This window comes from Nerophis ophidion, linkage group LG01 (genome assembly GCF_033978795.1).
Source record: "Nerophis ophidion isolate RoL-2023_Sa linkage group LG01, RoL_Noph_v1.0, whole genome shotgun sequence".
NCBI classification, from domain to species: domain Eukaryota; kingdom Metazoa; phylum Chordata; class Actinopteri; order Syngnathiformes; family Syngnathidae; genus Nerophis; species Nerophis ophidion.
The window spans coordinates 25,535,119-25,560,798 of NC_084611.1; the positions used below are offsets into that span (position 1 = coordinate 25,535,119).

The window sequence follows — 25,680 nt, forward strand, 5'->3', positions numbered from 1 at the left end:
CTTCAAATGTATTTAATTTTTTCAGGCTTTTTGCTGACATTTTAACACTGATCAGTGTAGTGTTGACAGTTGAGCTACGATAAACTGCATTAGAATTTACTTGCAAGCAGATCAATCCTTCAGTCTGGGCACAACAATTGCGACAGAGTTTGCTTTAAAAGAGGGTTTGCACTTTTTTGGAAATGTGCTAATGATTCACAATACCTATGAGAGACAAGAACACATGTATTTTCCAAGATGGCGGCGCCCGGACGGGCTGCATCCTCGCGGAGCTCCTGCTAAAGATGAAACTTTTGGCAGAAATACCGGACAATTCTACAAACTTCATGGCTGGCTCACATCGTGGTCACTCCGTGATCACGTACGACCGCCAGACACTTCTGGATGTGGACATATCGGGCCGATAGACGCGTGCGTGCTAAACGTGCTAACTAGCATGGGAATACGTCGACGGCTACATCCAGCGGCCTGTGAAGCAGGGGAGTCTAGTAGCAGCGGGGGCCGTCTACGGAGCAGACGCCAGCGGTGTGATCGGAAACGCGGATGCCGAGCGGGGCTAAAAACAAAGCAGAAGGCTAATCCCCACAGGACACCACTTCCCTCCATCCTGCAGCCAGATTTAAATGGAAGATGCGAGACTACTGGTCTGGGTAAGGAGTCAGTTAAATAAGAACAAGTTTTTTCTGCTTTGAGGGTTTCAGAGTTGGACATGTGTTTTACTGAGGTGGCTAACTATGATGCGTGCAGTTTATCAAAGCAACAAACAAACGATCGGAAAATCCCCGTTACTGAGGTGGCTAACCATGATGCGTGCAGTTTATCAAAGCAACAATCAAACAATCGGAAAATTCCCATCGTATCAATTCCTAGATATGGTCGTAATTATACTAAATGCACTGGGCATAATAAACACAACATTATTAATATTGCTACTACGGATAATTTGATCAAAAACTCCCTAAAACCGCCCACTACCTATAATATAGGTTTTTTAAACATAAGATCATTGTCTCCCAAAACGTTGTTAGTTAATGATATTATCAGAGACAACAATCTTAACGTCATCGGTCTCAGCGAAACCTGGCTTAAACCAAACGACTTTTTGCGCTAAATGAGGCATGTCCTCCTAACTTTACACATGCGCATATTGCCCGTCCGCTTAAAAGGGGTGGGGGGGTCACACTAATATACAACGAAAACTTTAACCTTAGTCCTAACATAAATAATAAATATAAATCGTTTGAGGTGCTTACTATGAGGTCTGTCACACCGCTGCCTCTACACCTGGCTGTTATCTACCGCCCCCCAGGGCCCTATTCGGACTTTATCAATTAATTCTCAGAGTTCGTTGCTGATCTAGTGACACACGCCGATAATATAATCATAATGGGGGACTTTAATATCCATATGAATACCCCATCGGACCCACCGTGCGTAGCGCTCCAGACTATAATTGATAGCTGTGGTCTCAAACAAATAATAAATGAACCCACGCATCGCAACGGTAATACGATAGACCTAGTGCTTGTCAGGGGTATCACCGTTTCCAAAGTTACGATACTCCCGTATACTAAAGTATTGTCCGATCATTACCTTATAAAATTCGAGGTTCAGACGCATGTTCGTCAAACTAATAATAATAATAACTGCTATAGCAGCCGCAACATTAATACGGCCACAACGACAACTCTTGCTGACCTACTGCCCTCGGTAATGGCACCATTCCCAAAATATGTGGGCTCAATTGATAACCTCACTAACAACTTTAACGACGCCCTGCGCGAAACCATTGATAACATAGCACCGCTAAAGTTAAAAAAGGCTCCAAAAAAGCGCACCCCGTGGTTTACAGAAGAAACTAGAGCTAAGAAATTATTATGTAGAAAGCTAGAACGCAAATGGAGCACGACTAAACTTGAGGTGCACCATCAAGCATGGAGATGGTTTAATAACTTATAAACGCATGCTTACCTTAGCTAAAGCTAAATATTACTCAAATCACATCCACCGTAATAAAAACGATCCTAAATTTTTGTTTAGTACGGTAGCATCGCTAACCCAACAAGGGACCCCTTCCAGTAGCTCAACCCACTCAGCTGATGACTTTATGCAATTCTTTAGTAAGAAAATTGAAGTCATTAGAAAGGAGATTAAAGACAATGCGTCCCAGCTACAACGGGGTTCTATTAACACTGACACGATGGTATATACGGCGGATACTGCCCTCCAAAATAGTTTCTCTCGTTTTGAGGAAATAACATTAGAGGAATTGTTACAACGTGTAAATGGAATAAAACAAACAACATGTTTACTTGACCCTCTTCCTGGGAAACTGATCAAGGAGCTCTTTGTATTATTAGGTCCATCAGTGCTAAATATTATAAACTTATCACTCTCCTTGGGCACTGTTCCCCTAGCATTCAAAAAAGCGGTTATTCATCCTCTTCTTAAAAGACCTAACGTTGATCCTGACCTCATGGTAAACTACCGACCAGTGTCTCACCTTCCCTTTATTTCAAAAATCCTCGAAAAAATTGTTGCGTTAGCGTCTAACAATCTATGTGAAACCTTTCAATCTGGTTTCAGGGCAAATCACTCCACGGAGACAGCCCTCGCAAAAATGACTAATGATCTATTGCTAACGATGGATTCTGATGCGTCATCTATGTTGCTGCTCCTCGATCTTAGCGCTGCTTTCGATACCGTCGATCATAATATTTTATTAGAACGTATCAAAACACGAATTGGTATGTCAGACTTAGCCCTGTCTTGGTTTAACTCTTATCTTACTGATGGGATGCAGTGTGTCTCCCATAACAATGTGACCTCGGACTACGTTAAGGTAACGTGTGGAGTTCCCCAGCGTTCGGTCCTTGGCCCTGCACTCTTCAGCATCTATATGCTGCCGCTAGGTGACATCATACGCAAATACGGTGTTAGCTTTCACTGTTATGCTGATGACACCCAACTCTACATGCCCCTAAAGCTGACCAACACGCCGGATTGTAGTCAGCTGGAGGCGTGTCTTAATGAAATTAAACAATGGATGTCCGCTAACTTCTTGCAACTCAACGCCAAAAAAACCGAAATGCTGATTATCGGTCCTGCTAGACACCGAACTCTATTTAATAATACAACTCTAACATTTGACAACCAAACAATTAAACAAGGCGACACGGTAAAGAATCTGGGTATTATCTTCGACCCAACTCTCTCCTTTGAGGCACACATTAAAAGCGTTACTAAAACGGCCTTCTTTCATCTCCGTAATATCGCTAAAATTCGCTCCATTCTGTCCACTAAAGACGCTGAGATCATTATCCATGCGTTTGTTACGTCTCGTCTCGATTACTGTAACGTATTATTTTCGGGTCTCCCCATGTCTAGCATTAAAAGATTACAGTTGGTACAAAATGCGGCTGCTAGACTTTTGACAAGAACAAGAAAGTTTGATCACATTACGCCTGTACTGGCTCACCTGCACTGGCTTCCTGTGCACTTAAGATGTGACTTTAAGGTTTTACTACTTACGTATAAAATACTACACGGTCTAGCTCCATCCTATCTTGCCGATTGTATTGTACCATATGTCCCGGCAAGAAAACTGCGTTCAAAGGACTCCGGCTTATTAGTGATTCCCAAAGCCCAAAAAAAGTCTGCGGGCTATAGAGCGTTTTCCGTTCGGGCTCCAGTACTCTGGAATGCCCTCCCGGTAACAGTTCGAGATGCCACCTCAGTAGAAGCATTTAAGTCTCACCTTAAAACTCATTTGTATACTCTAGCCTTTAAATAGACTCCCTTTTTAGACCAGTTGATCTGCCGTTTCTTTTCTTTTTCTTCTATGTCCCACTCTCCCCTTGTGGAGGGGGTCCGGTCCGATCCGGTGGCCATGTACTGCTTGCCTGTGTATCGGCTGGGGACATCTCTGCGCTGCTGATCCGCATCCGCTTGGGATGGTTTCCTGCTGGCTCCGCTATGAACGGGACTCTTGCTGCTGTGTTGGATCCGCTTTGGACTGGACTCTCGCGACTGTGTTGGATCCATTATGGATTGAACTTTCACAGTATCATGTTAGACCCGCTCGACATCCATTGCTTTCCTCCTCTCCAAGGTTCTCATAGTCATCATTGTCACCGACGTCCCACTGGGTCATTATTGTCACCGATGTCCCACTGGGTGTGAGTTTTCTTTGCCCTTATGTGGGCCTACCGAGGATGTCGTAGTGGTTTGTGCAGCCCTTTGAGACACTAGTGATTTAGGGCTATATAAGTAAACATTGATTGATTGATTGATATTTTCAAGGCATTCTAACTCGTAAATAAACATAAATAAAAGTCTGCTTACAATGTAGTCAATGGGAGCCATGACATCATTGCGTCAATTGTGTTTATTCCGACCATAAAACCCAATCAATAGCCATCCAAAAACCACAAACAATACTCCATTTATATTCCGTGACCTGGATACTAATCAAGTATTAGCAATATGTTATAATAAGCGCTAACATTGAGGAACTATTGTTAGCGGCGCATTGATCAGAGAGAGGACTTCCTAATGCTTGCTAACTGTATTGACATCATCAGCTGGTGAGCCGCCTTTCTCGCCACGGAGCTGGTGAAAGGTAATTCTAGATTATAAATCATGTCTCTCACCTGTATAGTAAAATGATTTGGGCATAAACTGAGAAGTTGGTAAGCTTTGACAGCCAATTTAGACCTGAGATAGCGAGAAAGACATGCAATACAACTGGTTTGCACCCATTCTTTTTCTTCATATAAATGGGGATATACCAACATCCTAACGGTCAGCATCCCAGTGAGAGCAGACATTGTTTGTACAGTAAGTGATGTTTTGTTGTCTCTCACGATGTCTTCATGAGTATTGATTGATTGATTGATACTTTTATTAGTAGATTGCACAGTACAGTACATATTCCGTACAATTGACTACTAAATGGTAACACCCGAATAAGTTTTTCAACTTGTTTAAGTCGGGGTCCACGTTAATCAATTCATGGTAGTAGTCACTAGTCAGTGTTGTAAATCAGGGGTTCTTAAGTTTTTGATCTCGTGGCCAGATTTTTTCACTACACAGCGGCCTGGATCCCAACTCAAGTATTAACATTAAATGTTTAATCTTACTCTTGATCTCTGTCATTTTCAATAATCCTATCTAACTTACTTACAGTTTATCAACCTTGTCAAATGATATGGAACCATGTGCTTACAAAATGTACTACATAAGGAGGGACTCATAAATAACTGATGAAAAATACATTTGCATACAATTATGTATTACTGAAATAAATAAACTTAATTATTAATGAATATGTTTCTGAACTAAACCGTCAGAAAAATGTAAGTGCAAATGAAAACAAAACTTCAACACTTTAGTCATATTTTTTTGCACTTCAGGAACTTCTCTTTGACTTTAGCTTCTGACTTCTTCTGTTTGTTAAATATTGTCATTCATGCCACAAGTGGTGGAAAAGTGTTTTACAATTGCAACCCATACGGTCCTCGATGGGGTGCTTGTGGCCCAATTATGTGCCCTATAGTTAACAAACACTGTTGTAGATAAAGGAAAAAGTAACCGTTGTGATGCGTCTATGAAATTAATATGCTTGAATGAAATGAGCAAAGTATGTAAATGTTACATGTTATTATGAATGTGCCTGTTACTACATTACATATATACTTACAGCGTGTATATAGAACATTGATGGCAGTGTTTGGATGTTTTTTAGAGTGCTTTGTAGGCAGAATAGAGCAACTCCGATTGACTCCATTGTAAGCGGACTTTTGCTGCATGAATATACTAGTTAGAATGCATAAAAACAAAAAGATGTGAGCATGTCTTACATACGGATTGTGAATGATAGGCAACATGTTTTAAAAAGTGCAGCTGCCTTTTAACCAAACCAACACAGGTTACCAGGGAAAAATTGTTTCTATTAATGTTTTTTCCCTCAACTACTATTTTTTTTTTGGAAAGGAAGCAATATCAACATGTACAGTAAATACCGGATTACCGTCAAAGAGGCTTGAAGAGCGAACTGGAGACAATTTGTTGCTTCTTGTCCCTCAATTGCATGTCTAATGACCACAATTCCAAGAGGAGTGGCTCCCATTTTCAGTTTATTTAGTGCCCAAATTATGCAAGTTTACAATGACAAAGTGAAGTCAACTGAAATGGAAAAATAACTTCTGCTTAAGATGTGTGCATTATTATTACAAATATGAGACATTTGGAGGTAGGAAATGCAGCCCTTATTCCCGACAAAGCGTATTCCTATCAGTCTTTCAGTAGAATGAAAGGATTTGATTTGTGATTTGGCTCCATGCTTCTGCAATCAGTGTGCCTTGTTTCAGTTGAAATAGATTTCTCACCCCGTTATAGTTCAGCCAAGAGGCAGAGCTGCCTCTCTAAAAGAAAAGAGTGTGGGGAAAAAACTTTTGAAAAAATGAGTTGCACTCTCTTATCACCGTATTAAAATGACATACTGTTTTCAATGGAATAAGTATTACATGTGGGTGTGAAACAAAATGACTGACTATCAAGCTAGATAAAAAAAAATCACTTAAAAGGAGAATTAAGACAGACGTGAAGAGATTTACTTGAAGTCAAAGTAGGAGGTCAACAGTGTTCTCGCGTGGCTGTCAAGTTTTGTGCTGTGGGTGTGCTAAACAACACCCAAACAACCCAAAATACCCAGGGCACCTTTTGAGGGGCCAAAAAATCTGCACAATGAATCGACTGAAGAAGAAAAAAAAGGAGGCTACAGGGGCCTGAATGGAGAGGAAGGGGAGAGATATAGAGGGAATATAGAGAAAATCAATGGGTGCCTCACTCTCCCATGCAAATAAAAGCCATGACATCATGGCATGGCTAAGAGCAAGCACTTGGGCGACGAGGAGCGCGGCAAGAGGATAAGAGCCTAACAATGAGCGCTCAATGAATGGGATCCCAAATCCCACAGGAGGTAAAAACAAATCACCAGTGGGGAACCATGAGGGAGAGATGGAAAAAGAGACAAGAGAGGGGAGAAAGTCTTATAAAAAACAGCAACAAAGCATCTTGGGACATGTAGAGCAAGGCAAGTAGAGGCTGAAACAAAGCAGCCTTTGTCCCTCACAGCGGGTGGGCGGCTCGACGTGAAGGATTTCAACACGGTAACGTAACATCATAGCTCTGCCATATATATTGATCGGGCCGTGTAATCCCACAAATAAGAAGATCTCCTCTGGAAGTTCATTAAGACATGTGTGGGAGGCAGGAGGATGGCTTTAAGTGGAGCTTTTTAAGGTGTGTTCAAAGTTCAGCTTGCCGCTTATTTGATGACAAGACTGTGAGGAAGCCCAGGGATGCTCAGGGAGCCTCACCCTTACATTGAAGTCAAAATCTCAAACAGTGTGCATGTGTGCAAATGCGTTTTAAGTGACTTCAAACAAAAATCATCCATTCGTCTGTGATTGCAGTAAGGGAGAACATTAAACACAAATTACACAAGCAGGTTTCCACAGAGTCAAATTTGCAGGCTCATAATTCAGGCGCTAACAAGGGAAAACGCGACACAAATATGTCTTTGAAACAAAAAATACAAAACATAGGATTAAAGGGATTAGTCAATTGTGAATAAGTCAGAAATATTATAAAATAAATAAAATATAGTAACATATTTTGGCCTGAATGTAATGAGTTCATGCAAAATATGCACGAGTCAAATGAGACTACTTCAGTATCATCTGCGAGAAACAATATCCACTCAGCGTTGAATGCACTGTATGAATGGCCACAGTTAACTGCAGGGATGCAATGGCACTTGCAAACCCATCCATCCATTTTGTACCACTTGTCCCTTTTGGGGTCGCTGGAGCCTATCTCAGCTGCAATCAGATGGAAGGCGGGGTACACCCTGGACAAGTCTGCAGACCCTCATCTCAAAAAAATTTACATATATATATATATATATATATATATATATATATATATATATATATATATATATATATATATATATATATATATATATATAAATAAACGTCACCCAGCTGGAGCTATTATTCAAGTGCAACCATTTAAGACCACTAATGTTTTTATCATATCATTTTAGCACCCATTCAAGTTTGAACAGTACATGGACCTTCCTTTCAGAGTATTTGGGCAAATGTCTTGATTCCTAGTATCCATGAGGACTGACGCTGTTCCCTGACCTCACGATTTAGCATCATCCATCCATCCATTTTCTACCGCTTGTCCCTTTAGGGGTTGCGGGCGGTGCTGGAGCCTATCTCAGCTGCATTCGGGCGGAAGGCGGCGTACACCCTGGACAAGTCGCTACCTCATCGCAGGGCCAACACAGATAGACAGACAACATTCACACACTAGGGCCAATTTAGTGTTGCCAATCAACCTATCCCCAGGTGCATGTTTTTTGGCGGTGAGAGGAAGCCGGAGTACCCGGAGGGAACCCACACAGTCACGGGGAGAACATGCAAACTCCACAGAGAAAGATCCCGAGCCAGGGATTGAACCCAGGACTACTCAGGACCTTTGTATTGTGAGGCACATGCACTAACCCCTGTGTCACCGTGCTGCCCGATTTAGTGTCAATAATAGCTTATTTCAGGAGTGTCCCAACATTTTCCACTGAAATGTCAGCTGTGAAAGTATTTCCATTTTGTTTATTAAGCATGCTTTTAAAAAAATCCATCTAATAAGATATGTTAAACAGCCTGTATCTTAGCTTTGTTTTGAAATATAGTGCCAAAATAAATGGTTGCAAATGGACAGACTTTTGGACACCACTTGCGGTTTGAACTGAATACACACAGAAATATAACTTGCACTACATACAGTATATCCCTATGCTCATGGGTGTCAAGTGAAGAGAGAATCAGGCATGCATTGGAAAAGTATTTTATGTGTCCAATATATATATATATATATATATATATATACATATATATATATATACATATATATATATATATATATATATATATATATTGCCATTGATTTTTTTTTTTAATTGGGGATATAAGTTAAAATATCTGTAAAACTTTAGTATGGGGAACACATATTCACCATTAATTAGTTGCTTATTAACATTCAAATTAGTCATAAATAAATAGTTAATAATGCCTAATTCTGCATTGCCTTATTGTACAACCAGTAAGCCATTAACTAAGAGTGTTCCCTCAATAACCTCAGAATTATTGTTTATTAGTAAGCCTAAGCCTAACCCTACCCTATCACTAAACTTAACCCTTATTTGTTCCCCTAGTGTCCAAATAACTCTAAATTAAGTATTTGTTACTTTAATTAGCAAACAAAATGGTGAATATGTTCCCCATACTAAAGTGTTACCAAAACATCATATTTATTTATTTAATCAGATGTTAATAGTTTGTAGTAGCGTGGAACAATAAATAAATGAATAATAATAGTGTATATTATTAATAAGATATTGTATTCATATAGCACTTTTTTAAGTACTCAAATATTCTGAAATTATTATTTTGATATAATTTATTCTGATGTCAATGTTTTTATTTATTATACCATATGGTACTTTCACATCAGTTTCTACCTGAAGTGAAAGGTATCTTATTTGTTTAGTAGGTTTTCCTACCGGAGTGCTATGCGCTGCAAACTGTTGCAATTTCTTTCGAGGTCATCAACTTTAGAGATGCCATGTCTGCTCTGGAGCGTGTGTGTTGGTCAAAGTATCTGTCACAGCCATGGTAATTAGTTACAGCCAGTGGTGTCGAAGTGGAGGGGTATATGGGAATAGGCCGGGGGCCACATCCCCATATATTCTTTTCCTGTCATTTAAACATGTAAGTTATAAAAAAAACAATGGCATAAATATTAATATGAAATAAATATACCCCTAAAAGTTTAATAACAAGGTTGCTTAAATCAAGCAAAGAATGTCTAAGACTATGCCACCTATCAAAAATGCAAAAAGGGTTCGTTCCACCAGGATAGTGGCAAACCTAAATTTGAACACTTCACTCAACACAGATGTCATGAACGTCACCAAAGCTCTCCTTTCGGCATTCACACACAGCACCGGCATTTTGAAGCAATGATGAGGTGATAGACGAAAGGTCAAACTGCTATACTGTAAATCTATCTCTGGCAGCATGGGAGAAACGTATGTACAAGTTTCACTTTTGCATCTGATTGCGTATAACTGTGATGAGTTCAAGGACCCACAATTAAAGTGACAAACAGAAGTGTCACTAGTTTTCAAAGACAGAGAGACTTAACCCCCAAGAGATTCACTAATAATAATACTGCTAATAAAAACTAATATGTTGCTTCATATTATCCACTGATTTATTATCATATCTGGGTGAGTAATCACAGGTTATATAGTTCTTTAAATTCATATGGTCACTTTATATTGAATTTGTTTTTGCAAAAAAAAATATATATATATTAAACAAAACCAATCTGGCGGACGGACGGTTATCTAGATATATTCTAGATATGTTAATCCGATCTTTGAAAAAAACAACCAAAATAAGGTTTTTACATGCGTTTCAAACAAATGCGATATTTTGTGTATGTTAACATATCAAGTTTGTGTGTATTTGGTGGCAACGTTGGGCGACCCATTAGGAGTATAGTGTGTGGGGGACAAGAAAGTGGTGCCTTATTATTTATTACCTAGGGGGTATTAAGATAAGTGTTTGAAGTGTTCAAGAGGCTGTCGCACGGCATGGTTAATTGTGTTACAGTATTTCTGAGAGCAGAGACCCCGATTTAAGGAAATTCTGGTGTTTGACCTTTATGTTAAAAAATATTGTAACTTAACGACATTGGCCCAGTAGCTTTGACCTGTGTCTTTGCATGGCATGCCAATGATAAATATTGAAATCCTTGTGGCTGCATTATAAATGTTACCATACTGTGGGTCCATAAAGTAGTGACTCACGCTGATGAAAGGGATGACGACTGAGATTGAAGAGACAAAAAAGGGAAGGCAATTAGGCTTTTACCTATTGAAATGTACGCTACTGCACAATTTGTAAGTTGGAACACGAGACTCTTGTCTAACTAATTAGTTTTGATGCTTAAAGTTTAATTCTGTTGCCAACTGTTGTTTTTTCTGTGAAGTGAAGTGAATTATATTTATATAGCGCTTTTCTCAAGTGACTCAAAGCGCTTTACATAGTGACACCCAATATCTAAGTTACATTTAAACCAGTGTGGGTGGCACTGGGAGCAGGTGGGTAAAGTGTCTTGCCCAAGGACACAACGGCAGTAACTAGGATGGCACAAGCGGGAATTGAACCTGCAACCCTCAAGTTGTTGGCACGGCCACTCTACCAACCGAGCTATGCCGCCCCATAGTATTCTGCAGGAATACTACTGAATGTCACAAAAAGCACAGTTGCTCATCTTAATACAAACCAGACACTTTCTTATTATGTTGGACACACTTCACATCACAAAGAATTTTTTTTTGCTTAACACTTTGCCAAAAAAACAATATTTGATGCTGGTTTAACAAAAACACACAATTGATTTTAGGTACCACACTGTAGCACAGCGCAAACACCTACACTAAGAAAAACATTTTGTTCATTGTTTCATTTTTTTCCCTCTCGCTTAATCCTCGCACTGTATTGTTGTGTGTTTTTCCTAAGCCAGAAAATGAAGGCAGCACACACTGAAGTGCAATGAAGGAGAAAACTACACAGGTGTGTAAGTGCCACACACTCTAACAAGCCAGTCTGTGGGAACAAAGCCACCCGTTCTTCTAACACAAATACGTCATCCTACAAAGACCTAAACCACTGCAGGCAGCGCATCTAGATTGCGTACTTCTGTTTCAAGGCACATAAAAAGCAAAGATGTCTGATGGATTTGTTTTGACAAATTGAAAAAGTCCCTCACAGCCATTGTTCATATTGAAATTCACTGCTGCCTTTATTTACTCCATCACATGTCCCACAGGGTAAGGCAGAGAAGGCACACACAAAACCACCACCATATTTCACTTCGATTTCCATTTTCTCCCCTTTTCTTTGCATGTATCATGTGGTCTTCCTCAGCTTAAGACATTTTTAGCACAAGCTGGTATTCCTTTAGAGGGGGCATACTAAGATTTTTTTCTACATTTAAAACTCTTCCTTGTGGTCTCGATCACATGTAATGGTGGTTCTTTGAGCAAAATCTTGATGATGTTTTACAGACCGTCTTCAAGCTGCTTTCTCTTCTCAAGTTTGTGGGCGGTGTTATTTATGTGCCTGCACTTTGATTGCGTGTTTTCCCTGTCACCAATGTTGTAGTTCCTATTGCTTCCTTATCAAGTCTACCAACAGATATAAGTTTGAGCCCACAACAAGAGCATAAAGAAAAAGAAGAAGCTTATTGACTACAAGGCCGGACTACAATGTCGGACTCGCGCAAAGATCTTTGGGTAAATTTATGTTATATATGAAGATATCTGCTGACGTTAAAGGTCTGACAACGTCACTGGACAGCGCAAATTCCAAACGGCTCGTCGGGAGGAAGTATGAAGGAAAGCAAGATATTTTTCTAAATATCTCTGAAATGCCTCCAGGATTTGATTTCAAATGTTCGGAACTTGTGGGCATAATAATAATAAATACACAAAACCAGCTACCATTAAGTAAGAAAGGTTGGTTTTGAATAATATTTTCCGATGTTGGCAATTCAGACAGATTCAAACATTTCCAAGAAATTATGCACGGCTTCACAACTTAGTACAACGCCCGCAACTTCCCCGCACATTTTTAGCAAATCAGCATAATTTTAACAAATTGACTTTGTCTCTGAATGGCGTTAAAACGCGCACATCAACTGCTTAATCAAAACGTATGTTTGTTTCCTGAGTAGACAAAGCAGTAAAAGCAACTTGCAACAATAGATCAACTCTTTATTGCTAAAACGGCAAAATTGCATAGCTCAGACTATATACATTCGCAGTGTCGGCGCTAGGAATTTTCAGAATAAACGTGACTTAATTAATTTAAAAAAATATATATACAAAAGAAAACACTTTTTAATGTATATGTAAATTTATTCAGTTATAAACATTCATTCACTTTCTTCTTTCCTTCATGGATCTAAACTTTAGTGAAGTGAAGTGAATTATATTTATATAGAGCCCTTTCTCTAGTGACCCAAAGCGCTTCACATAGTGAAACCCAATATGTAATTTCTACATCCAAACCAGTGTGGGTGGCACTGGGAACAGGTGGGCAAAGTGTCCTGCCCAAGGACATAACGGCAGTGACTAGGATGGCGGGAGGGGGGATCAAACCTGCAACCCTCAAGTTGCTGGCACGGCCGCTCTACCAACCGAGCCACACCGTTGCAGGTAATTTTTTTCTATATTTGTATTTTATAAGTTGGAGGTGTATTTATTTCAGTGTAAAAGTGTAAAACGACTTTTTGCTTCAGTCATAAAATTATGATGATTGTGTGCCAGGGCATACATGCATATGACAAATGTAATTGATTATTCTCCCCTCTATGTAGATCATCAGTCCTTTAAAAACAACCACATCTACACTTTCATGGCAAATAATGCCAACAAACTTAGAATATGGCAAGTTAGTTTCAATGTCATTTAATACAGTGGCCTCCGGCATTTCATCTTTGACTTTGTGATGGCCATAAGCTGCCGGTAAGTTTGCACCATTGGACTTCTGCAGTTCAATCAGGCTTTGGAACTTGGACAAGGGGATGTTCTCTTTGAACACAGTCCGCAGCTGGCTAATAACACTGTCTTTACTTGCCTCCTCTGCTCCTTTCACAGCGCCAAAAAAGCTGCTCGACTGCTTCCCATTCGCCCAACTAGTGAACTGATTGTTGTGAGGGTAGCATATGTGTGTGTGCTCCTGTAAGAACGGGCAGCTTGTGGGGTGAGTGACGTGTGTAAGTGAGCGGGCAAGTTAGGAGAGGGAGCGAGTCTTAATAGCATGGTGGATGTTGGTTTGGCTTTGGGAAAACAAAAATAAAGATTTGTAACAAGTCGACGGCCTCGTCATTCCGACCATAGAGTGTAACTGTAGCGACCCACTGCCGGGTAAAGTGAAGGGTGTTACCCCGACAATACACCGGCCATGGAAGGAACATCTACCCCGCGCTCCTCGATCACGGTCTGGGAGCCGACAAGCACGAAAGGTGTAACATGATGTTTCTTGGTGCCTGGTGAGGCTGTATCTTTGAAAATCAGTGCACCCGGTCGTAAAGATGTTCTTTTTCTTTGCCGTGCAAAACATCTTTCCATCTTCATAAGTGAGCCATTTGCTGAAAAGTGGCTCCTGAAACCACTTTTCATTGAGATTTTGCCTCTTGGGTTTATTGCTTGCCATGACGAAAACAATAACAACCGGGAGTCGTAATACCGAAACTGCAGTATTTGTGATTGATAAAACCTTCGGCGAATGAAAATTTTAGAAATTGTGCCAGAAAGTTCATTACTTTTAAGTCGACCAATAAAAAAATGCAATAAACGGGGACGGAAATTAGACTCGGCAAATATAAACTAAACAAAACACCGGCGGAAAACGATAACCCATAAAAAAAAAACAAGCCACGACTCGACAGACAAGCACTCCAGACCTACTAGATTACTTCTTCCAGCAGCAAGACGACGTTTTAACCAGCCTAGAGAAAAAGACAAATGATAAACTTGACAGACTACTTGATGACCCCGCAAAGCTACACATAAAATACATTTATTGTATTTATTTTCTCTCTTAAAAATGTTAACTTTTGTTTTTATTCATGAAACAAATTTCAACAGTTAAAAGCTCATAAGCTGGGGATAGGTTGATTGGCAACTCTAAATTGGCCCTAGTGTGTGAATGTTGTCTGTCTGTCTGTGTTGGCCCTGCGATGAGGTGGCGACTTGTCCAGGGTGTACCCTGCCTTCCGCCCGATTGTGGCTGAGATGGGCGCCAGCGCCCCCCGCGACCCTGAAAGGGAATAAGCGGTACAAAATGGATGGATGGAAAAGCTCATAAGCAGGTCATGCATGGACACTTATAAAATACTTTAAAGTGTTCCTGCTTTGTTTTGTGATGCAGGAACATTTTAAAATGTACTTGTCCATATACAGTACCGTATATGCCTTGTCATAAAACAGTAGTCTTCTTAAAAGCAGAGGCACTGTCAAGAATTCTGGGCCCCCATGAAAACCCCTTTGCCCCCACAACACCTGCCAGTCAGGTGCTCTTGGAATTGTCCCCAATCTACCACCATAAATGGCGCACCTACTTAAAATTATTGTTAACGTCTCCTCTTGTATTGTCTCTTCAAACAATCAATCGATGTTTATTTATACAGCCCTAAATCACAAGTGTCTCAAAGGGCTGCACAAGCCACAACGACATCCTCGGGTCAGATCCCACATCAAGGCATCAGGTCTCTTCTTGTGTGATTAATGTACTGTCACAGCCTAATTAGGTATAATTAATTAAAACAGTTTACTCATTTGACAAACAACTCTGAGTATGTGCTTTTACTGCCATCTAATGTGTTGGATACTGTAAGTAAAACATCAATACAAAATTGATTTTCAAATTTTTGCTCAAATCCTGTGCTTTTTTTGAGGTTAAGGAACATTTTAAACTCTGATAACACAAGTATACAAGCTCTTGTTTATTCAATGTTATTGAAAAAATAAGCCTCAAAAGATTGTAACTTTTGCAGCAACTTTCTGAAAAAGCTGTGGCAAATTCAGGGATTTGGGTCAGCGCCAATCACAAATAAAAGCCTGCAAAAATCCACTCGTAGCCCTGAAATGATAGAAAATGAACTAGAGTGGCAAAGGCTTTGATGCAATCTATTGCCTAAAATGTGTTGTACTATGATATGTAGTACAGTAGCATTATTTTTATGAAAATATTATACTACACAAAAGAAAAACACATTGAAATCTTATACCTAATAGAAACAAAGTACCGGTAGTAGGAATCTTGAATGTATTACTCGGTTTAGCATATCAATATTAACAATGAAGGTGGTTAACTCACACACTTGTACACTGACTTTTATACTTGTACGACTGTTAAGAATATTTAAATAATAAACAGAAATGACTGTAAAGTAAATAACAACCTTATTGTGCCTATCATTGACCATACAACTGATAATTTGTATTTCAACCTGTATATTTCCGAGGGTGGAAAACAATCCAAACTAATGAGAGTCAATCCATTTAAGTTCCCCGATTAGTCTGTTTGACATCTGTGCTACAGTGCAGCTGCACTAGAAGTCCCTTACTGCCTGATGAAGGTAACGTAAAGCACCTGCCAGCCATCCTCTTGTTCAGGGACAGTGCTAATGAAACAAGAGACTGGTCGGATGGCAGAGCCTGCAAACTTTCTCTACTCCGAGCAATCGATACCATACAGACAGACATTATTATACTCCCTCTTGTCCTATTTGTCTTCTCATTGCTTTCTTTATCTCTGCCTGTGTTAAACCACTTATCAAAGTATATTCCTTTTTAATTTAAGTTGACAGGATGTACACTAAAACTCTACATTTCATTCAATGTACATACAAAACATAGTGCTTGTGTTTAATAGTGCACAACTAAAACTTCAATAAGGACTAATCTTTGTTATAATTCTTGCTACAGGATGCTTTTATCAACTGTGAGACAACAGTGCCCTCTGCAGAAGCATAGTAGGCAACCTCCTCTGTGACATTGGGGGACACTTTTAACAAGCTAGATTTGTGCCTGCAGCTTTCTCCCCCACAAAGGGGACTTGTTTAAATGAATTTAAATACATTAATGCTTATTTTACTAGCCTGAGGAAAACACTGGGGGGGAAAAAAGAGTCCCATACAGCTTTCTTACACACAGACGTTGAAAAACCTATATTTTTTTGCCATGCGCATAGAGGCCCTTATTTAACGATGGCAATAGAGTATATCATGCAAAATGTTATGCTTAATCTGAGCCCTGGTGTTCTCTATAAGAAGGTAAGGGTGGAAACAACTAATGTTGTCATTTGAAGTGAAAGAGTCCAGGGGAATAAAATGTACTAAGAAAAAAGAGCTATAAAATGCCTAAAGGAATGTTTTTTAAAAAAGAAAAACAATTGTATCCATGACAACTAACTCTTTTTTATAATGAAGTAAGGCAAATGTGTGCAAAGCTGACTTATTGTTTTTTTAGCTGTTTGGCATTATTATTAAAAATGGTCTTTAAAACATAATCTATGCAACATTTTGACCAAAGAACCACCATTACATGTTATGTAGACCACAAGGAAGTGTACTAAATGTAGAAAAAAAATGATATGACCCCTTTGAACTAAAACACATTTTGCAACATATTTGACTTAGTTTAATGGCAGAGGGCATGTGTTTCAATTCCCAGCCAGGGTTGCTTGTGTCAGGAAGGGCATACGATGTATAAAACCAAACCCATTCATACAATTGACTTGCTGCGCTGACTCTTGAATGGGAAGGTAGAAGATAGGAGTTCCGGTCCTACTATGAGCTAATTGGTATCCAGGCAAACGGAAAAAATACAGTGGTACATCAACTTATAAGTACCTCAACTTATGAGTATTTTGAGATACAAGCTCTCTCTTGGTTTTCTGTAAGGCCTTGAGTTACCAGTATGTTGAATCCCCATGCCTTAAAGCAAGAAAAAGAAAGAAGAGTTACAAGCCTCACCACCGCTAGCTGACGCAGCGAAGGCTAAGACAACTCCGAAAGATCTACCCCAAAACAACCGGATCACACTCAGCAGCTGTATCCCACAGCCAGATATCGACATAAGTTTGTTTCCAAATCATAGGAACAAAAAAGCGAGCACTGATGAGAGCCCAGAACCAAATAAATAAATAATCAAAAACACAACTGACCATGCAGTCACCTTGGCGAGTCGCCCGTCGGCAACACACTAAAGAAGCAGCCAGCTCCCACGCCAGCTAAGGAATCCTAAACAATTTTCAAACGGCGGACATTCATCCACGAATATACAGTATGGAGAAGCTACTAAGTGTGCCCAAAGATGTGGTGTTTTTTGGGGTGCAAGCACCAATTAAATTGATTTAAATACATTTCAATGTATTTTTAGTTACTAGCTCAGTCACAGAACCAATTGGGCTCATACAAGCACATTGCATTCCATGACTAAACTTGTAAATTAGAACACTCATACATCAAAGCAGCCCCGCCCTTTGAAATTAATTGAACTCAATTCCATTCGTGTTTGGTCTTCCAAAACACTACAATTTTAACATGTAAAATGGCTTTGTATAAGAAAAACAACTTTTATATAATAAATACTGTTTGAAAATAGCATTATGTACTATCAACAACTGTAGTAGTTTTACGTAAAAATTTATTAATATCGTATAGCTTATACCTTAGGGAGCGGACTAATGTATGTCTCCTTTGCGGATTCTCCGTCCAGCGTTGCCACGTCACCGTATTGTCCCCTTATAATAAGCTGCTTGTTTTCATAGAGCTTCTCCGTGTTTCTCTCTTGACATGTGGCAATACTATATCCGATGTCTGTGTGACGGACCGGAAAAGTCTCTTGTGAGTGACAACACAACAAGCGATGTGTTTGTCTGTCATTTAAAGCTATTGATCGACCACCTAATTTGTTGAGTAAGGACTCGACAATACAAATTGAAGTACAGCTTCTCAATACTTTTAATGTTCATTGTTTGTGGCCGCACGTGCAGAGGCTTGTGTGACGGAGCCTGACTCTGTAGCGGGACTTGATTTACCGAATCAGCTGCTAACAGGTAGGACATATTTTTAATGGTTTGCTTCACTGATTTGGTCATCCACTTCTTTTCTATCAAACTAACTTTCTTAGTTGTAGTGGTTGGAGGGAAGGATGTCGATCTCTGAGGGGCATGCAAATGTGCACATCAACTGTCTAACGGACCAAAACCAATGTTTTTTTTTTTTGTGTAAATAATGCAGGCACAACAACGTGTAACAATATATTAAGTCTTTATTGCTCAAATAGGTTTGTTTCTTTTGTAAAAAAAAAAATCAGGAACAACAACAAATAACAATATATATAAATATTAGTTTTTGCTGCTACAAAATAATATATGAGAGACAACTCGTACCTCAATTTACTACTAAGTTATGCTGCACTGTAATTTTCCGCAAATTTCCACTGTATAGGCAGGGCCATGCGTCGTTCACTAAATAAAACACCTCACCTTAAATAGACACCTCCTTTTTACCTTTCAAATAAGTAATGGCGCTTTATTTCATTAAGTGGCACATTTAACATCTTTACTACAACACTGACTGCTTGCAGTACAACATGGCATCTCCAAAGCTGAATGTTGAAGAAAGAGAGAATGAGAGAGAAGGGCCCAGACCTACTGTACATAAGAAAGATATGTGTGGTTGCTTTTTTGTTTTTTATCAAATACATATTTTTCTGTCTTCCATATATATATATATATATATATATATATATATATATATATTAGGGGTGGGCAAGTTAATGCGTTAATTACGAGTTAACTCATCAATCTTTTAACGCCGACAATTATTTTATCGCACATTTGCCTCTATTTTTTACATGCTTTTATTTTGTCAACGCCTTTTCTTCACAAGATGGCGTCGGCCGGATATTCTTCGGCGTCGAGGGGCTCTTGGTAAAGATGGAACATTTGGCAAAAATACCGGACAATTCTGCAAATTTCATGGCTGGCTTACAGCGTGGTCAGCCCGGGATCACTTACGACCGCCAGACAATTCTGAATGTGGATAGATCGGGCCGTTTTGGACTGAATGATGCGTGCTTGCTAGACCGGCCAGCTAGCATGGGAATACCTTGCCGGCTACATCCAGCAGCCTGTGAAGCAGCGGAGTATATATGTTGTCTGTCTATTTATGAATAATGCAGATGAGGAATGTTGGCTGAGTTCTTAACGTTTGCTTTCAGAGCGTGCATATCACAACATACAAGATGCCGTCATGGCGACACAACCTATACCGGGCTACCGCGCGTGCTCGTCACTCCTGTTGCATGCTGGGTAGGGTAGTTCTTTTTTTCCCTAACTCCTAACATCACAATATAGTACCATGTATATGCGTTTAGTTTATCAAAGCACCAAGCAAACAATCGGAAAATTCCCATCATATCAATTCCTAGATATGGTCATAATTATTTTAAGTGCACTACGCAGAATAAACACATTATTAATATTGCTACCACAGGTAATTTGATCAAAAATTCCCTAAAACAGCCCACTACCTATAATATAGGTTTTTTAAACATAAGATCCCTGATAAAAAAAAAATTCTGCTGTTACCTCAGAAATTGCCTGTTCTGATGTTATGATTGTGGCTCAGAGATTTGTATGTAGATTATATTTATTTTCCATAACAAACAGGATAACTTAAATACCCTGGCAGTGGCAATAAGCTTAAATGTTTGTATTTACATTTTTTGAGTTGATTTTCATAAAATATGTTATTTAACTGCTACTGTTCAACAAGGACTGATTTAAATTGTGTTTGCACAACAAATGTTTTGGCGCTTTTGTTCATGTGGGAGAATTTTCCAATAAAGGTGCACTACACACTACTTTTGAATTCATTATTGGGCTTTGCGTATAAAATGCAGTTAATCGCGATTAATCGGAGAAATAGTGCGATTAACTTCGATTAAAATTTTTAATCGTTGCCCAGCCCTAATATATATATATATATATATAAAATGATCTATTTCTGAAAATACACATTTGGTTTATTTAAAATGATTCCATCCGTCTTGTCACCCTTGTAAATCTTACCAAAAAGACAATTATAAATAGGGTTACAATATTTTTAGTTTGTGAAAATATTATATATTTCAAATTCAAATATACAGTCACGCTGAGATTTATTCAACTACCATGTCTCTCTTTCTTAAATGTCAAAAATAAAGACAATTATAAACAGGGTTTAAAAATGTTCCATGCAACTTTATGATGTTATTTGATAAATATCTTACTTCTAATAGCCAGGCATTTTTTTACAGCTAAGTAAATACAATAAGTGTGAAAAAATATTAAGACTATTGTTTTTTTTTATATATAAAATACACACTGTAAGTAGAATAAAACCTATAAGTAACTATTATTGCCATGTAGTTGTATCTAAAAGGGGATATTATTGTACCTGCATTATAGCCTAAATAAAACATAGACGTATAGCAACAGTGGAAGGGTTTAGAAGGACAACAGTGATAACAGCTAGGTATGAGATGACATCACCCCTCTGAACTCTGAGCTTTATATAACTATTACTATGAAACCAAATGTCTGACTATCTCTGAGTCAAAATAAAAACATGTGGGATTAACATTAATAAGCAAAGAAGGTGTGACAAACGTATAATGGAAAGTGATGTATGATTAAGAACGATTGTGTGTCGTTTGAAGTAGTTTCTGTGTTTTCCTACCTTAGAGTCTTCATTGTGGAGGCCCAGTTGGAGTACAGCACTGGGGGACTTGAGCCTGGCCTGGCTAGACTGGGCCATCTGTAGGTTCAACTGCCATCCGACAAAATCCAGCTGGGAAACACACGGGCAATGTATTCATTTTTTGTAATAATATACCCATACTGTGCACCAAAAACCTGGCAAAATCAATGCAATGACAATAACGTTCATAGGTAAAAAAAAAAAATTGCTTACAGAGAATACATCTCTCCATGAATATACAAGAATGCTCTAAAATTAACAGTAAATAATACTAACATTAGTCCTATGCTTTGGCATGTGTGGTCAAACCATTTCGAACACTCCCAGTCTCCCTCTCCTCATCACGCAGCAACAGCGTGCAGGATTGAGTCAAGGCGCTGCAATTAAGCGTTTTATGATGCAGCGACAGGCCGTAATGATAAACTGCGTGTAACTTATAGGTTCTGGATGCTTGTGCAGCATCAAAGGACCGGGGAGGCGTGAGGGAGAGAAAGAGCTGTGCCTGCACATTATTCACGACGGAAACAAGATCCCCATTAGCATGATTGATCAGCTGAACCCTATAATTTGTTAATTACTTTCAGTGGTTACATGTTGTATATAGATCCGTGAATTGATTTCTGATGAATTCATTTAAATTAGAGAACATTCTGTATTTGAAACACTATGGATCCTAAATAAACATTTTTATAGCGCTTGCATGAAGTGCAAAATCAATTTTAGCAATTTTGTTCTGTTCTCTAGTAAAATATTTGTAAAATTGATAAAAAGGCTGCATCAAAAATTCTACCAATGTATATTAATTTTCAGTTTTGATTAATTTGTTTATTTATTATTGCAGGTTTGCTGCAGCAGTGGCGGCGGAGGCCTGCACAGTATCACAAAGAATATACTGTCTTTTAATAGTTTGGTTAGTTTACTGGGCCACATGTGATGTGCATTTGTACCTAATGAAGTAGTCAGTAAGAGCATTTAGTCTTTGCTTCGAAAAAAAGGTGTGGAAGTGAATTTTACACGTTTTGAAGTTTCTCATTCGTATTCTTACATCCAGCCTGTGGACACTCCCACTGGACATACGTTGGGCAGAAAGGTTTAAAGGCCTGCTTGTTACTAATGAGGCAGACTTTGCCATGATGCCTTTTGGGGGGCTGCATAAAAATCATGGAGTTTTATTAACATGTCATTGATATCCATGAAAAAAATAAAGTGTATGCAGAAAGTGTTCACAGTGCTGTACTTATTCCACATTTTGTTGAGTTACAGCCTTATTCCAAAATATATATTTTGTTTTGTTCCCTAAAATTCTAAAGACAATATCTCATAGTGACAATGTATTTTTTTATTTTATTTTGCAAATGTATTAAAAACAAAAACAAAAAAAAACAAAAAAATCACATACTTAGATAGGAGGGGTGTAACTGTACACAAAAATTTCGGTTCGGTACATACCTCAGTTTAGAGGTCACGGTTCGGTTCATTTTCGGTACAGTAAGAATACAACAAAATATTAATTTTTTGGGTTATTTATTTACTAAATGTGTAAACAATGGCATAACATACAGTACATATACACACAGGGTCCATTGCCAGGGTTGATGTGGTCAACATATATAAAATAAAAACTAAATAAGATAAGGCTTAGAATGGTTTCTTAACAAAACCTTTCGACATATAAAGTGCTTTTTTGATTGATTGATTGAGACTTGTATTAGTAAATTGCACAGTACAGTACATATTCCATACAATTGACCACTAAATGGTAACACCCCAATAAGTTTTTCAACTTGTTTAAGTCGGGGTCCATGTTAATCAACATTGAACTGCCTCCAGTTGTTGCTCAGAAGAAATAAAATGACAAAACTATTCTTCTACATATAAAAAGTGCAACATTAAACAGTTTCAAGTCAACTCAGCCTCAGATTAACTTGACTAACTTGATAGTAAGAGGATATATGGGCTTATTGTTCTTCCACCATAAAAGTGGATCAAAATCTCGTTTTAATGCAATACAGCAACCCCCTGCGACTCAGAACAGGACAAGCAGTAGAAAAATGGATGGATGGATGGTCTTAAATGTGCTGCTATAAAAACATTTTTTATTGCCTGGCTGGCCGAGGAGAGGCTGCTTGAATGCGGTGTTTGCAACACGCTCCTCTTTCTCTTCCTTAAAGCGAGGTTGACTTGGAGGTGGTGGCGCTTCAAAGGAGTTAGCATGTTTGACGTGTTGGCAGAAGCATACCCTACGGCTGCTGAACAATGTCGGCAAACCTCCGTCCTCCATTGTTGTATCGCACCGCGAAGCCGAAGTGTTCCCAAAGTGGAGATGTTAACGAGGCAGGAGGGTCTTCCAGCTCTGGCTTTTGCATGTTGTCTTCGCCCGGTCGCTGCTAGCCTACTGTGTGTTGTGCCTCGCTCTGCATTGTTTACACAACATGCGGTGCGCTACCTAATATGTCCGTGTGGAAACTCGTTCGGTACACCTCCGAACCGAACCGAAACCGCCGTACCGAAACGGTTCAATACAAGTACACATACCGTTACACCTCTATTAGATAATCATAACCTTTGCTCAATACTTTGCTGATGCACCTCTGGCAGAAATAACAGCCTCAAGTCTTTTTAAATACAATGCCACAAGCTTGGCATACCTATATTTGGGCAGTTTCTTGCATTCCTTTTAGTAGGACCTTTCAAGCTCAATCGAAATTGGATGGAAAGCACATATATAACATATATACATTATTAATGCAATCGTTTTTGTGATTAATTGCATGTGTTAAGTTAACTTTGACATCCCCATTTTAACAACCGTGCTTACTACCAGATTTGAATAAAACCCACTAGCCAATTTGGCAGTTATGTGAATACAATCTCTCACATAGGACATGACAGGCAGGTTCTCATAGAGCAAATCTAATCCAGCACGGAAGTGAGGGAAATATGACAAGCGAGACACAAGCAGGTGAGATGTCTGAACGCACGATAAATGCATGACAGCAAAAACAACGTCTCTAAAAGTGACATAAATGATGCCAACATAACTCTTTATCGGGTTATGCAATCGCCACTATTTGACTGTCTTCTTTTTTTTTGTTTGTTTGTTAGCTCAAAATGTTATCGGCTGATTTTGATGGAACTTTTAAGACATTTCCGTAATTGGATAGGGTACAAGTTGGAATAATCTGGATAATTTTCACCCAATCTTACGTTTAAAGGGGTCGTTATGTTTTTTTTTCTACATGTAAAACACTTCCTGGTGGTCTACATAACATGCAATGGTGGTACTTTGGTCAAAATTAAAATGGATTGGAAAGATTTTGTTTTACAGATCTGCAAGCCGTCTTTTCAGGATGGGCCGGTTTGTTGGCTGTCTTAAATTACATGTCGAATGTCCCTTTGACTGTGTCTCCACCCCGTCAACCTTGTTGTAGTTTTTAGCACTTCCATGTCGACTCTACTGACAGTTAAAAGAACTATATGCTACTTTTCATTACAAATGGCAACTGAGTAAGATTTTAGCATGCATATACATTCAAAAACCAGTCTGCCCAACAACAAGAGGATAGAGAAAAATAAGAAACCTATTGACAACAACTTTGGACTACAACAGGATAAAAATGGTGGCTTCACGTAAAGCTATTCAGCTTGGCTGGCTGGTCTATTATGAAAAAAAAATTATCACAATTATTTTTGATTGATTTTGTAACTATGATTAATTACACAATCATTCATTAATTTGAAAACTATGTATTTTTTCTACCACCAGAACTCAACTTTATAGTTTTAAAAAACCTGAATTGAATTTAGCCACATATAAACGACAACAAAAACGTACTAATAGCAATAACAATACATTCAAATTAAATAATACCTTCTTGGGGGCAAAGATATTGTGCTTTAGTCGGTCCACCAGCTCGGGGCCAGAGGTGGCCCACGTTTGAGAGAACACCTCAGCCTTGTCTGGGTTCACATGAATTGCCTGAAGCTGCTTCTGCAGAGAAGCCGGTTTGATATTGTGATACAGCGCCTGAGTGTGATGGAAATGAGAGGAGAATGACCAGAGTGACATTCACAGTGCAACAGTGACACCTGCTGGAGCAATGTGTTCATTACATTAGCCAATTATTTATTGGACACATAAACTTGAATATGTTTTCAGTCAGCAATAATTCTACAATCACTATCACCATAAGTGTAATACACCATACACACGTA

The 25,680-nt window shown here is 38.9% G+C and overlaps 1 protein-coding gene across 2 annotated transcripts in view; it reads right to left on the reverse strand.

The window, feature by feature from the left end:
- Window positions 1-25,680, reverse strand: part of commd10 (COMM domain containing 10) — a 115,369-nt gene that overhangs the window by 81,414 nt on the left and 8,275 nt on the right. Inside the window, exons 4-6 of one of the 2 annotated variants that reach the window (XM_061899569.1) lie at window positions 25,337-25,492; window positions 21,445-21,555; window positions 14,745-14,969 (exon numbers count right to left, since the gene is read on the reverse strand). In XM_061899569.1, the coding sequence (XP_061755553.1) occupies window positions 14,760-14,969; window positions 21,445-21,555; window positions 25,337-25,492 (477 nt within the window). In that variant the 3' untranslated portion in view covers window positions 14,745-14,759. Of the gene's footprint in view, window positions 1-14,744; window positions 14,970-21,444; window positions 21,556-25,336; window positions 25,493-25,680 lie in introns of those variants that run through there. The other variant, XM_061899573.1, reaches the window with a different exon arrangement.